General features: G+C 40.2%; 1 protein-coding gene and 1 pseudogene across 1 annotated transcript in view; both read right to left on the bottom strand.

The window, feature by feature from the left end:
• LOC137968775 (uncharacterized) overlaps positions 1-13,675 on the bottom strand; it is a 38,736-nt gene extending 25,061 nt beyond the window's left edge. Inside the window, exons 1-15 of the mRNA XM_068815266.1 lie at positions 13,327-13,675; positions 12,201-12,482; positions 11,367-11,549; positions 9,603-9,884; positions 9,209-9,370; positions 7,496-7,777; positions 6,378-6,539; positions 6,244-6,291; positions 5,236-5,268; positions 4,086-4,367; positions 3,139-3,306; positions 3,017-3,049; positions 1,973-2,183; positions 1,196-1,266; positions 1-8 (exon numbers count right to left, since the gene is read on the bottom strand). The exon at positions 1-8 is cut by the window's left edge and continues 160 nt beyond it. Of these exons, the coding sequence (XP_068671367.1) occupies positions 1-8; positions 1,196-1,266; positions 1,973-2,183; positions 3,017-3,049; positions 3,139-3,306; positions 4,086-4,367; positions 5,236-5,268; positions 6,244-6,291; positions 6,378-6,539; positions 7,496-7,777; positions 9,209-9,370; positions 9,603-9,884; positions 11,367-11,549; positions 12,201-12,482; positions 13,327-13,675 (2,556 nt within the window). The remainder of the gene's footprint in view (positions 9-1,195; positions 1,267-1,972; positions 2,184-3,016; positions 3,050-3,138; positions 3,307-4,085; positions 4,368-5,235; positions 5,269-6,243; positions 6,292-6,377; positions 6,540-7,495; positions 7,778-9,208; positions 9,371-9,602; positions 9,885-11,366; positions 11,550-12,200; positions 12,483-13,326) is intronic.
• Positions 13,676-13,938: 263 nt separating this feature from the next.
• The window catches only part of LOC137968776 (uncharacterized), a 39,957-nt pseudogene continuing 38,895 nt past the window's right edge, over positions 13,939-15,000 (bottom strand).

Raw genomic sequence — 15,000 nt, forward strand, 5'->3', positions numbered from 1 at the left:
GCAGGTCCCTGGAAAAGACAGGGTGACGCAATTAATAAGGCAAAAAAGAGAAATACATAATGCAAAGACTTGACAAAAAATGTTATTTCTGACGGTTGAGTGACCTGGAAGCGAATTAATCAGAAATTCATATTCTGATGACACGATAGAGAGGTTCGGGTTCTGTCATGTGATCTCGGAGTCTATTTTAGTTTTTCGCAGGCGACTTTTGCCCTTTTACGTCAGTCAGTCTTGCTGGTGACTTGCTGGGACGGCCTAGGGGTACCATTAACTCGAGGTTTCGATCCAATGCTTTGGATGGGGAATACGTTTCCACCTTTCTTGGTCACAAATAAGGAGTGATTTTCAGTGGTTTTTCGTATCTGGCGTGGTACATCATTCAAGTTTTTCCTACAGTTGTATGGTAACTTGTAATGCAATGTAATGTAATGTATTACTATTCCATTGCGTGTATTCATCTGCTGGCTGACTGCATACTCCTTAACAAACTATTTCACTTTGAATGCTCGTGTTATTGGAGTCTGAATAAGTTACTTACCAAGTCATTTAGCGTTCTTATTCCAAATTGCTGCATCAATTACTTTGTGGAAAATCGCTAATTATAATAAATCGAACCGTGACACGTACAAAATGAAAAACTTAAAACCATTTTCTTATCGAACTAGTCGGTTTTTAACAAGTTGCTTGAGCTTATTTTGTCTAACGGTCTCTTATGATTGTAAATTCGCGACTCCTAAGTTGCGAGTAAACTATTTTTCCTTTTGTTGCGACGTTGGTGTTGAAAAGCACCATAGAATCTTGATATCGTTTTGGAATTTAAAAAATCGTATCGTACATTAAAAAACTAAAACTCAAACATTTATAATCATTATTGCACAAAGATTATTAGGTGTATAGTTGCTTGATAAGAAATGCCCTCTCCATATTCAGTGCAGATTTCTTAGCAGATCGTTTAAAACGTGAAGGGCTTATTTGAAATTTCTACGGTAGCCTCGCAGCTCCTACAAGGTCTCACCTGATTGGAGACCACCCTTGAGGTTTAACAAAAGAACAAATAACAGAAACAATGGCCCTTTTGTTTTAGGCCTAGGGTCCATTGTTTCTGTTATTTGTTCTTTTGTTAAACCTCAAGGGTGGTCTCCAATCAGGTGAGACCTTGTAAGAGCTGCGAGGTGACCCAATTTCTATACTTAACCTGAAATCAAGTACACATCATTCGCCCATGGTCCTCCTTTTCCGCCGCGACATCTGTTTGATCGTCCATATCTAACAAAGCGAATGGAGGGTAGTTTATATAGAGACTGTGGTGCCACCGCAAAAAAGTAAGTAAGTATGTAAGTAAGAAAGTAAGGAAAACAGTAAGAAAGAAAGAAAGAAAGAAAGAAAGAAAGAAAGAAAGAAAGAAAGAAAGAAAGAAAGAAAGAAAGAAAGAAAGAAAGAAAGAGAGAGAAAGACAGAAAATAGGTAAGTAACAAAGTGAAAAAGTAAGTAAGTTAAAAAGTACTTACGTTAATAGTTGCTAGTTAGGGTTAACTGAGTGACAAAGTAAGTAAGTGAGTAAGTAAGTAAGTAAGTAAGTAAGTAAGGAAGAAAGAAAATAAGTAACTTAATGAAAAAGTACGTAAAATAGGAAGGAAGGAAGGAAGAAAGGAAGGAAGGAAGTAAGTAAGTAAGTAAAAAAGTCAGTAAAAAAAGTAAGCAAGTGAGTGAGTAATTCAGTAGTGAGTGAGAAAGTAAGAAAGTAGCTTAAAGTGGAAAACAAATAAGTAGGAAGGTTAGTGAGTAAGAAAGTAGGTACGAAACTAAGTAAAAAATTAAGAAAGTAAAGTAAGAAAGTTAGCAAGTACGTTAGTAAGTAAAAATGACAGCCTGTAAGTAAGCAAGTATGGAGGCATGAGAGGAACTGAACGAAAACCAAAAAGCTGCTCTTTCGAGCGTAAGCCCTTTGTCAGAACGAAGCTTTTTCGCATACCTTGAAAATGTTCGTTCAGCCCGCGGTCCTGATGCACACCAGCCGCCATCTTGGACACCAATCATTCTGTAACCGCGCTGTACGGCCGCTAAAATGCAGTTCTGGATGGCGAATTTTCGACGCTTGTAATTTCCTCGGATAAGTCGGCTTTTACCGTCCAACTGAGGTATGGCTCGGCGGGAGGTGTCCTTGAAACAACCAATTTTCTGGGCTAAGGGAGAGAAAAAAACACTACAAAGTTGAAAATGGTGTAGATTACTTGATACGTCGGAAGTTGAGCAGTATGTAACGCAATCACACGTGTGTGGCGGAACCGTAAACTGGTTATTCGCGTGACCATCGACCCAATGATGAATGGACTTTCTTTAATCGAGTTGCAGCCTCTACTTTCAAGAAAACACACAATTACACAGCTTTCCGGTGTTTTCATAACTACAGTCAATCATATTGATTGGAGATACTTTGAACAAATGGACACAAATTCACCGTCAACCCGACGAAAGCACTTCACGAGGAATATGGGTTTCTTCTAAACGGCAGGTACAAAACGCAGGTCACAGGTCACAGGTCATTGTTTTACCTATACAGGAAGTATCCTAAACATTCATAAAAGCTAACCTTAGGATACTTTCTGTATAGGTTAAATAATGACCTGTGACCTGTGCCCTGTGCCCTGTGCCCTGTGACCTGTGACCTGCGTTTTGTACCTGCCGTTCTTCTAAACGTCACACGAACGATCCCGTTAGCGTTCATTCGGCGTTGTTACTGTATTTTACATAGGCCCGGTTTTACCATGCAAGGGTGTAAAAAGAGTCACAATTTGAAATCACTGAGTTGAATTCCCAGAATTGAAACCAGTACAACGGATTCCGAAGTCCCGTTTATGACTGGATTTTTTAACCGAGAAATGCAGCCGTCAACAGGAGTACGATGATCTTACAGCGAGCAAATCTTCAATTTAGAATCATAATTTAAATTTACGAATTTCTGCATTCAATCTCCACAAAAACCAGCGTTCAACTTCTTAATTAAATCTGAAGTCACCTGTTACTCGAGGTGTCACCTTGATAACTCGCACTGCAAACAAGAAAACAAATAAACAAGTACATAAATATTCCATTCTCAGTGTGACGTTAACTCAGCCCATCAAGATTATCAATGCTAACCTTTTCGTTTTGCACAGTAGCCGTACATTTTGTCTTTGTCGTAGTTCGCAGTGATTGCGCACCAAGGTCGCCGGGATCGAACTCTTGTGCAGCCATTGTATCGCCTCCCTCGGTAAACGAACGGGAAAACACAGCAGTTCCCACGCGAGGTTCGAGTGCTGCAAGATCCTGGAATCACCCAATGGATTAGTTATGTCAATGTGCTATTTTACAGTGGTTATTCCAAGGGGAAAGACTACAAGCAAAGAGCAAGCACAGTAAGACGTAAAGTAAATTGTCTTTTTTCGTGTGGTAAAGAAGGAAAAAGTAGGAAGACTATAGAATAATGTCAGATTAGTACTCCTTTTTGCAGTGGTAATTTGCAAATTACCACCACAAAAGGATTACTAAGCTGACATTTCGAGCGTTAGCCCCTCGCCAAAGCGAGTGAGGAGATTTGACCCTTATCAACTCGTTTGATACCAAATGTTCGTGTTTCACTTCCGCACTGACAAGGCACCTTAGTTTCTTCAGAAACTAAAGATTTTACTACATTACTATCCTTTTTCGACCCTAATCGAAAGATTTTACCACACTCAAACATTAGAATTTCACTGTACAAAATAACAAAGAGCATCACTTGAAAGCACTGCAAAGTAGCTTTCCCCTTATACAAGCTCAACAAAATGAGCTTTGCTTTTAACAATGGGTGTATATGAAACTTTTATAACAAGTACTTTCGGTTTTTATCCTCCTTTTTTTTATTGGCTCAAACCTATCACGCGACATTTCCAATCGACCAATCACAAGCAAAGCCAAAGCCAGTTTGTTTTCCTGTGAAAAGCACCGGCCACACGCGTTTGGTTTAAGTCTCTGATTGGTTGTCTCCACTGCCTGCGCTTTCTCTGATTGGCTCAAAAAATCACTTTGCAACACAAGAGTCTCTAAAAATTCGCTCGTGTACACACCTCTGAGGACGTAAACACTGTTCGCCCAGGGTCCTCCTTTACCGTTCCTGCACTTGTTCGTTTTCCCGTATTTTCCAAATGTGATGTGCGCTCTCATGGCCGATGCGCACCAGCCACCATCTTGGACCGCAAACACGCGGTAACGCCTCTTCGCCGAAGCCAAAGCACATTTCCTGACTGCGTCCCAGCGCCTCTTGTAATTTCCTTTGAGAAGACGGCTTCTGCCATCCAAAGGTGCGATGGCTCGTCTGGCAGTGTCCTTGAAACAACCGAAGGTGTAAGCTACAACAAGAGAAAAAAAATATGGCTTTTCAGTTTGACTTCTTTCCCAGGATCAATGAAAAAGATGATAAGTATGTAAGCAAACAAGCAAGTGAGTAAAGTAAGAAACTAAGTAATTATTAGAGTAACTGAGTTAAAAGGTTACTAACTGATTAAGTAGGTAGCTATAAATAACCCATTTAGCTATATAAGTTACCATGAAAGGACCTTTTCGAGACATTTAAGGAGCCAAATAGATTCCAAATAACGCGAGTAATTAGCATGCGATTGGGTTCTGGGTGTAGTTAAGATAAATACCGCGAAAGATATTTCAAAAAATTTCCCCAAAATATCACGAGCCGCGAAGAGGGGGAGGGGAGGGTTGTTCAAAAGGTGGATAACGCTATCCACCCTTCGAACAACTGGGGCCTGGTATTTATCTGTAATACCGCCCGCAGAACCATTTTATTATGCTTTACTACTGCTTATACTACAAGGACTACATTACAATGGAAACTGTAATTTTCATATGTACGTATTTCAAATTTGGTTGAAATACTACTGGTTTCAGGTAATGACAGTTCAGAAATTTCTCAGCCAGGAGAATAAGAAAACGTAGCAAGATTTAAAGTGGTATTCGCTATAAATACTGCGAGTGATATTTCAAGATAGTTGAAAAATAATTTCAAGAGCCGTTAGTATTATTTGCTTTGAAAATTACATGAGAATTATCTGTATGAAAGTAATTAAAAGTAAACCTGAAATAACACCGCCTTAAGTCCACAGATTGTAGACATTCCTTTGTTAGAACCGTCGAGCGAGGAACGAAGTAAATGATTGCCTAAGCAAGTATATTGGAAGAAATTTGAAACTTGAACAGAATTCTTACCGCTCAGTCCTCTTGTTATTTTTAAAATACGGGCTGCAATAAAAAAAAAAAAAAACATGTTTTAACTTTTTTTCCAGCTTAATCTAGAACTTTGTTGTATTTTCAGAGGAACAAATAGTTTTAATTCTAGTTGTATTAATTAGCAAAGAAACTATGAAATTCATACATTTGAAATGCGGAGCAAAGCGCAAAGTTTGACGTGATCATCGCAGTTATGAACGCTACTTATGTGCTAGCGAAAGTTCACGCCCGAGATTTTCAAGCCCCGACTCCTTTCACTTTTCCTCAAGTAGCATTCATAACTGAGATGATCATGTCAAACTTTTTTTATTTTGGTTATTATTAAGTTTAATAAGCACAAGCGAGAATGCAGAGATTTTGACATTTTCAGCGCTAGCTGTGAAGCGGGTGTGGCTTTGCTCCCTCTAGTAGCCTCAAGCTCAGCGGTTGAGGATCGGAACTAGTAATCGGAACGTCGTATTTCGACTCCAACGTTCGGAGCATTCGGACTTTTTCCGACTTTCCCGAGTCTCCGAACAAGTAATAGGAAAGGTCGACTCCTAGTTCGGTGCATTCGGATTTTTTTTCCGACTTTCGCCAAGTCCCCGTTTAATCAATTGCAGAGCACCCGAACGAGTAAACGGAGGTCATTGGTTCGCATGGCATTATCTTCGCCAAAACCGTTTTGCTGTGACAGCATCGAAACGCACATCTCAAGCCACAGTTCTTCACAAACAGACGGAATGGAGACTTTTGCATTCTAACTCCACCCACACCCCCCCCCCCAAGAAATGCCAATAATTCCCTCTACCCACCCCACCCAATACGCTATATCTAGGAAGATATAATACAGCTATGATTTTGACGTCAAATTTCTAAGCCTACAGTCTCGTCTTGGAAATATGACGTAATGCTAGCAAAAAGATAGCATCAATAGCAAAAACGGGCAAGCAAAAACAAACAAACAAACAAACAAACAAACAAACAACAGCAACATTTACATCTGACCTCTTGGAGGGCGGACGAAAGGATTCAATGGTTTTGGAGGTTTGCGACCTATAAGGAAGACAAAGCCCGTGTTAATACGCTCTTAGCTTTCTTTAACACAGAAACAAGCGCCGGATTCCTTTTCAAACACTTACGTCGAGCACAGTAACCCCATTTCCTGTCTCGATCGTAGTTAGGTGTCGTGGCGCACCAAGGCCGTTTGCTGTTTCTTCTTGTGCAACTGTTGTACCGTTTTCCTTTGTAGATGAACGGGAAAGCACAGCAGTAACGCAAAGTGGTGCGTCTTCGGCATTTTCCTGTTGTAAAAAGAATTGAAAAAGTGACTCAAGGGAAAAATAATGCAAGACTCATAAGCCATGCGTTATGTCAAGGGCACACAGCACAGTTTTTGTTTATGACCCTTGACACCCAATAACTTTATTATAACTTGTACTATTGAAAAAGTAGATCTGGAAAGCAGAGAAAATCTTTGTCACCAGCTCAGTCCTTGGTGAACGCATCGTCTGCTTCCATTTTCCGCTGACTCAAGTTTCTGTAGCTTTAAAGGTAAAACGGAGCAACGACAAGAGAGCGCAAGTTTGGCTTCCATTGACGCCAGCTCTCAAACAGAGCTGAGGGAACTACCTAATGAATAGACTGAGGCTAAAGAGGCCCCCACTTTGCTTGAGATAGCGCGCAAACACAATTGGGAAGGTAAACACGACTAGTCATGGGATCCTGAATAAACGAAGTTTAACCCCGCTGTTGAGATCACGGTCTGCTAGCTGTAAAAGCAATCCTTCTCAAAGGCAGGCAAATAACGCTACGGAAAACGTCCTTCAGAGACTCAAGGTAACGTGCAAGGAAACGTAGTGGAATAACAACACTGATCGTCGCTTTCTTTCAAAAGATTGACGCAAATACATTTAACCAAAAGGCTAAAACCCAGAAGCGTCGATCGCTCTTATTTGCCTTCGGCCAATCAGATTGTGGCATTATCCAGATTTGGAGTTCAGGTCCCGACAAATTATAACCAATCAGATTGGGCCTGATGCCCACATCACTTCTGATTGGTCCCCAACCAAGTAAGCCGCCCGAGGGATTGCCCGTGCTAACAGCAAAATCATAGCAGTCTTCATAATTTACATTCAACCCGAGGAGTGGCCGTTTTAAAAACAGATGACCCTATAAACTGATGGGCTGCAATCAATTGCAGACCGTCACTTCCTTATCATGGACGTCTAGTTTCATCTCAGTCAAATATTCTCCTCACCATAAACCCTGTAGACGTCATTGGCCCACGGGCCTCCTTTGCCATTCCTACATTTATTGGATCGTCCGTATTTCCGGTAGGTCAGATGGGCCCTGGGTCCAGTAGCGCACCATCCCTGGTGCTGTACAGCGAAGACTCGGAAACCAAACCTCTTGGCAACGAGACCGCATCTCAAGATGGCATCTACTCGTTTCCTGTAATAGCCTGTCACTAAAGGATTGCGACCGTCCATCTGAGGCACGGCTCGGCGGGCAGTGTCTTTGTAACATCCCAGGGACTTGACTAAAAGAAGAAAATAAAAACTCCATGGAATGGTTTTGCCATTGTCATTATTATCATCGTCATCATTATCATTAACATCATCACCACCATCATCATCAAAAAGTCAAGAGCTCACAATTACAATCATCCATATGCTATAGTTGTAACCACCAGCACAGTAGGTTACGAGATTAATTTTCAGCTTTTCTTTTGGTCACAAGACAAAACCCTTTGATGGGAGAGATGTTTCTTCCTTTCCTAAGGGGTTATAGAATTCCCGAAGGGCTCTTTGCGGGGAGGGGGCGAGTTGCCGTTCAAACAATAGCACTTTATGCTATCACTGGTCAAAAACTCAAAGACTGGTCATGGGTTCCCACCAGCAATAGTTTCTTGATCAATGAATCAAAGCTTAACTTGAAGTAAACTGAATTAGAGCCGCCTCCTTCACTCGCTAAATCACTCTCCAAATGATTTAACTAGCGGAGAAGGCGGCTGAAATTCAGGCTCAAGTTGACAGAGGAAATGATAAAATATCATTATAATCGAAATCAAGTGAATAATAAGATCAAGCATCATCGTTATCGTCATATTCGTCAACGTAACCATCATTATCAAGACCACTAATAATGCATTAAATCACTAACCCTAACTACAGTACTTACTTCGAACGAACGGTGCAAGTTGCATAGGGCGAGCTAAGAGAGATGACAGGAAAAGTCAACACATATAATCTTGTCGGGGTAAAGATCTTTTAAGATTGACAAAATGAAATTCAGGAAGGGGGGCTGGACTACGGAAAGAGGGACAAAAATACGGGAAAGGTAATCTATAGGGAGAATAGAAACAAAAAAACTGATTACATGATAAAATATAAACTTAGATCAATGAAAAAATGAAATTCTACTTCTTGGGGTGGAGTAGTTGTTGCCATGAAAACAATCCATCCGGGATTAATCATAATTAGTCACCTGAACAATTCTGTTTACTAAACCGAGATCCAAAATATCCAAACAAAGGCTATCCAATGGGAATTTTTTCGCGGCAATTAGTTTCACTTTGCATGAAGCGGTTTTCAAATTACAGTCGAAAAACCAATACCAAAGTAATTCTCCGACTAATCAAACAGGAGCAAACAGCGCGATGAACCAATCAGAATTCCTAGCATGCTGCAATTACCTGAAACTTACTCAAAGCGCGGGAAAATTCTGGCGTACAATGGGCGATTGGTTTTGATTTTGCCTCTCATTGGCTGAGAAACTAGCGCGAGATTTTTAAGGCAATCACTAAGCGTACCAATCTTAATCGTTTAATAATTTTCGACAGTCATTTGAAAATCGCTCTATCAGTAAAAACTCATTCTTGAAATAAAGATTTCGCGCTTCTGTCACTTCGAAAAAGCACTTGAAGCGAGAAAACGCTTAAAAAGAAACAAAAAATAGTGGAAATTCTTACGCCTCTGTCCTCCCCTGCAAAAGCCCCACCGCTTTCTGTCAGGACTGGTGTAGCACCACGACTGTCCGCGACTGTTTGTCGCGCACTTGTTGTAAAAACGTCTACGATACTTGAAAGGGAACACACAGCAAAATCCTTTGGTAGTTTTCACAATGCATCTTCCTGAAAGATCCATAAACGAAACGTATAAACAAAGAAAACAAAACAAGTTTGCGGAACGGAAACCTTACTGCTTTAGGCAAGCTGTAAGCCAGTAAAAAAAGAAAAAAAAAATTGAGAACAACAACGAAACAGTGGGCCCCATAAGAACTGACTAAGAGAAAGGTTAAGGCTCTGGAAATCTTTGCCTGCATGTAAGACATCATGAAGAGAAAGTGAAAAACGATTTAAGTACCTGATATCCTGTAGACGTCGTTAGCCCAGGGTCCCCCTTTGCCATTCCTACATCTCCTCGACCTTCCATACTTTGCGAAGGTATACCGAGCCCGCGGTCCCGATGCACACCAGCCGCCATCTTGAACACCGAACATTCTGTATCCGCGTTTCAGTGTAGCATAAGCGCATTTTTCAATTGCAAATCTCCGCCGCTTGTAGTTTCCTCTCAAGAGGAGACTTTTGCCATCCAGTTGTGGAATTGCTCTGCGGGCCGTGTCCTTGAAGCAGCCAATTCTTTGTACTGCGATGGAATAATTTGGGTAAAAATTGAAAATTTTGCAAAAGAGGCTAGGTTACACGTTTCAGGCAAACGGCAACCAGCTCGTGTTATGATAAAATGTGCCTTTTGCCAAAAATCATGAATTTGTTTTGGATTTCAATTAATGTTTTGCTTGTTAGCTCCGAAGCTGTTTCCGTTACTCCATTTGGCACACAACACCTTTGACTAGCAGATGTTCTCTCTTGACTGAAGCCAGAGATCATGGCTACTGATTAGAATTGGAAAATGAATTCGAAAACAATCTAACGTTTATTGTGTTTACCTGGTCAGCTGCACAGTACAACGTTAGAAAGCAACACTCTTCAAGATGAAATAAGCAGTGAACAGTAAACACAAAAATACAATTAAAACTTACATCCAATGCGAGGCGTCATTTTATTCTTGCGCACTGTTAAAAACACAAAGAATAGAAGATAAATTACTCGCGCCACAGTAATCAAACATTCATTACACGATGCATGATGCAGAAGAAAACCGTTCGTAGTTGATTCTGCCCCTCGTTCTCCAAACGGCAACATTGTTGTCTTCCTTAAGGCCTGGCCAAGCGCTCGCAACATTTCAACACAACATCTTGTAACATTGTTGGGCTCAACATGTTGCATACGTTTGGCCACCCTGTTGCGATATGTTGCAACATGTTGAATGATGTTGGATCAAATTTGAAAACGGGCAAATTTGTCGTGCAATATTTTGGATGTTGCATGATGTTGTACTCGTTTGGCCGCGTTCACGCAACATTGTTGCACTAGGGCATGCGCGCTAGGTCCACTTGTTGCGCGCCAGCGGCCTGGGGCACCTAAACATCGATATGCTGCGTTCAAAATGTTGAAAATGTTGCGTGCGTTTAACCAGGCCTTTAAGGTTCTGTTTTTTTTTCGGGAGTTGCGTTTTTATGACAGTCTCAACAAAATGTCCAAATAAAATAAAACTTTGGTTTTTGATGAGGAGAAAACCGGAGTACCTCAGAAAAACCCTCTCGGGGTGGAAAAAAGAACAAGAATCTTATTCTTAAAGCTCATATAGCGTCGAGTGCGCCAACAACTAGAGAGTTCAAGCAGCAACGACGGCAACGACAATGTCACAAATGAAGAAAAATAGTCGTGCACATGCGACACTCTCTTTGGTGCAATTATTTGACGAATCTGCCAAAGGACGACGTGAAACTTTCATATTTGAGGTTCTGACGATAACGCGAGTAAATCTTCCATTCTCTTCCTTTATATGAAAACCATTCCCGCGTATTAAGCGAAAGGACACTTTCCCAACACGGAAAATTTGCAAAACACTTGACCCAACGCAAAGTTTTATTTTGAAGAGACGTTTTCCTTGCCACAGTCATCCCAACTTCGAGTCACTAAATTCCCTACGTGCAACGCAAGCGAAAACAGCCATAACACTATAGTTTAATTGAATTTTATTAAGGTGTCCAATACAAACCATAGCAAACTAACATTGGCGTACCTGTTCCACGGCAGTAACCAAAGATCTTGTCTGTGTCATAATTTGGGGTGTTTGCGCACCACATGCGTCTAGAGTTAGCCCTGGTACATCTGTTGTACCTCTTGCCGCGATAAATAAACGGAAATACGCAGCAATTACCACTTGTAGACCGTGTTTTACACGAACCTGTGAACGCAAATACGGCAGTAAATAGTTACAATCAAAACACTTCTACGACTCCTGACAAAGCAAGTCGCGGCGATTTAGATGCCAGAGAAATCCTTGCTCTTTTTCTATGAGCAGCAACAAAAGAAAGTGCTCTAAACCTGCACGTGTAATGAGTCTAGACTAGAATCTTGCACGCCCTGTACGATTTCCACGCACTGCACGTGCGTTCCACGCAAGCAAACAACAACGGGATAAAAAAAAAAAGGCTTGGCGTCACGCAAAACGAGGCAACACGACCAGCACACAAAAAACGCTTGAGCTTATGAAATTCTCTATCTTTTATTCCACAAAGACGGAAAAAAGTCTTAGTGCAAGTTATTTCAAATTCGCCATCCGTCTAGTGCCCTAAAGTCACAAACATCTGCTTCAGACGAAGAATAGAACAAGAGTAAAATTTAACAAAAACAAACTTTAGATTCAATTTGGTTCGATATGAAGTACAATTTAGTTGAACAATTTTTTTGCGTCAACAAATGCACCTATTCTACAATCGCCATTTTTAAAGCAATCTTCGATGCAACGAAAATTCATGATATCGCAAGCATAAACGGCTCTTTTGGCTGCCTTCTACAGTTCATTTTGGTTACATTTACTTCATGAATTACTTACCTCTAAGCACATAAACATCATTGGCCCAGGGTCCACCTTTTCCATTTCGACACTTGCTTGACTTGCCGTATCGGTGAAATGTCGCATAACCCCTCTTCGAGGAAGCGCACCATCCGCCATTTTGCAATGCGAATAAAGAATAGCCTTTGGCATTTGACGCTACGGCGCATTTCTGAACAGCGTATGGTCTTTTCCTGTAAGAGTCTCTTAACAAGCGACTTTTACCCTCTAAGGGTGGAATGGCTCGTCGGCCAGTATCTCGGAAACAACCGATCCTGTATGCTGCAAAAACAACCATGAATAACATAATGAGAGGGTACCTTGGTAACCATGTAAGGTTTATTTACAGACGTCCCACAAAATCATCTGAGAAAATTCTGGAAATTTGAACTCATGCTCAGTATGAAGATAATCCTTGAGGAAGTACATTTTGAAAATAAGTTTATAGGCATTCCAAGGTAAACACGGTTTGTGCTATCGGATCATTAATTAATTTTGACAGCTAACCTAAGGAATGCCGTTTGTATCAAAAACACTTCTTGTCATGTATAAAACCAGAAACCCATAAGGGTTGAAGCGTGTAACGGCCCCTTGTGTGCTGGGAAACAAGCTTCCGAATATTCAATTTGCTAACTACCATATTTGGAACAACAAGAGCGAGGGGTTTCCAAATATGGTACTTAGCACTGAAACATTCAACCAATCAGTTCGCGCTGAATATTCGGAAGCTGTGAACGCGCGTTACACGTTTCAACCCTTATGAGTTTCTGATAAAACTTATTGCTCTTTAAATAAAATATCTTAGCTTTTACATCAAACTTGCTACAGAAAATAAAACTTGTCACGCCGTATATAAAACATGTTTGAAAATAGAAAACTTGTCACGCCATATATAAAAACTTATCACGCCATGTATAAAACCTTGTTACGCCTTATATAAAATATAACTTGTCACGCGATATGCCTATTGGAACCTAGTACCGGGCCAAAGGGCGAGAACGAGGCGATGAACTTCAGTTTCCAGGATTATAAACTCTATGCGTGAAACGCTTCGACAAATAACTCATAAATGCTGTAGCGCACAGACCTGAGAATTGGTGCGGTGAGTTATGAATGTGTCTCCTACAACATTCCAAGTTTTTGGCTTCTTTCATTGAACGGTTTCGATTTTTTTTGTTGCGTGACAGTGAAAAGGATCTATAGTTAAACCCGACAACTTCAATGATGAAATGACGATTTCGCGTAAGGCTGCCCACGGTGATTGCCTCCCTTTGCTCTAATAATCCAGACAGTGACTCATTTATGTCCTTTTGATTAACTTTTTGCCTTTCCACTCTGTTTTGGTCTCTAAGAACATCAGCAAGACTTGATAGTCTCAACGAGGTCTCTGTGAGGGGCCATCTTGCTAATCCTGGAAACTCAATGCCATCGCTCCGTTCTCGCCCTTTGGCGCGGTACTGGGTTCTAATAGGCATATCGCGTGACAAGTTATATCCCTGATTATGGCTCCTGATTTTATATATGGAGTAACAAGTTTTATTGCAATAAGTTTTACATATGGCGTGACAAGTAAGACGTTTTATATTTTCAAACATGTTTTATATACGGCGTGACAAGTGTTATATTTTGTAACAAGTTTTATGTTTTATGTATAAGCTAAGATGTTTTATTTAAAGAGCAATAAGTTTTATATATGACAAGAAGTATTTTTGATACAAACGGCATTCCATAGCTAACATTACGCTGAAAATCAAAGCAAAAAACAGACCTAAAAATTTGACAGTCATGAAGTGAAATTTGTTTACAAAACAACGCCTTTTAGAGGCAAACTCGTGCTATCGATAATTGTACTAAAGTAATAAAAAGATATTAAAATGTTCACTTCTAAATAATTACGGTAAGAATAAAGGGCTAGCACTTAAAATTTCAGTTGTGTAATTCTCTTATGGTGGTAATTGGATCTTATCAACTGGTTGGATACCAAATTTTCGTACAAATTACATTAAGAATGCGGTGCTTACCAACTAAATTTCTTGTAATTCTTATTGCCTTTCCTGCAAAAAAAAAACAAAACAAAAAAATATATATAAACCATAATATCGTTGAAAGCCATGGTTAAGTTAATTTTTCCAGCTTTAAAAGTGATCTCCTAATCTAATGTTATCAATCTGGGGGCTAATAATTGTATTTTATGACGCAGAGAGGTCGCCCAACAGATCCACCATTTTAGATATTTTGTTTTAAAACAATATAAAGAAAGAAATCATCACCCTTAATAAAATCTGCACAAATTCATACAACAAAGAAAAAATAAGCCAGAACGCTGAGAAATACGTGTGTGTTAAAAGTCAAAAAACAAACAAACAAAGAAACGTGAAAAGTTTTTTCGTGTTGCAGGGCGTTCACAGCATAAATGTACGCGGCATATATATGTGCATAAAGGTAACGATGGAGTTTCAAGTTTCGCGAGCACCACGCTGGCGAACACTCTACAATCTAAATGTCTCTGTGAAAAAAAAAATGCTCATAAAGCTTTCTCTGTTAAGCAAAACTTACACTTAATTCCACATCAAAAATTTAAAATAGTAAAATCTCTTATAATAACATCCTTACAATCGCTCATTGCCAAACTTCTTATTGCTGGTTTTCACTCACGTGATCAACAGCCATGTTTTTCAACGAAAACAAAAGGAAGCGTTTGCATAATAATAGAGTTAAATTCCCCGAGGATTTGGTCGGGGCACCAACATGGCCGCCTTTTCTTTGTTTTGGGCACCAACATGGCGGTCGTGACGTCATG

The sequence above is a fragment of the Montipora foliosa genome, chromosome 8, assembly GCF_036669935.1.
Source record: "Montipora foliosa isolate CH-2021 chromosome 8, ASM3666993v2, whole genome shotgun sequence".
Classification (NCBI taxonomy): Eukaryota; Metazoa; Cnidaria; class Anthozoa; order Scleractinia; family Acroporidae; genus Montipora; species Montipora foliosa.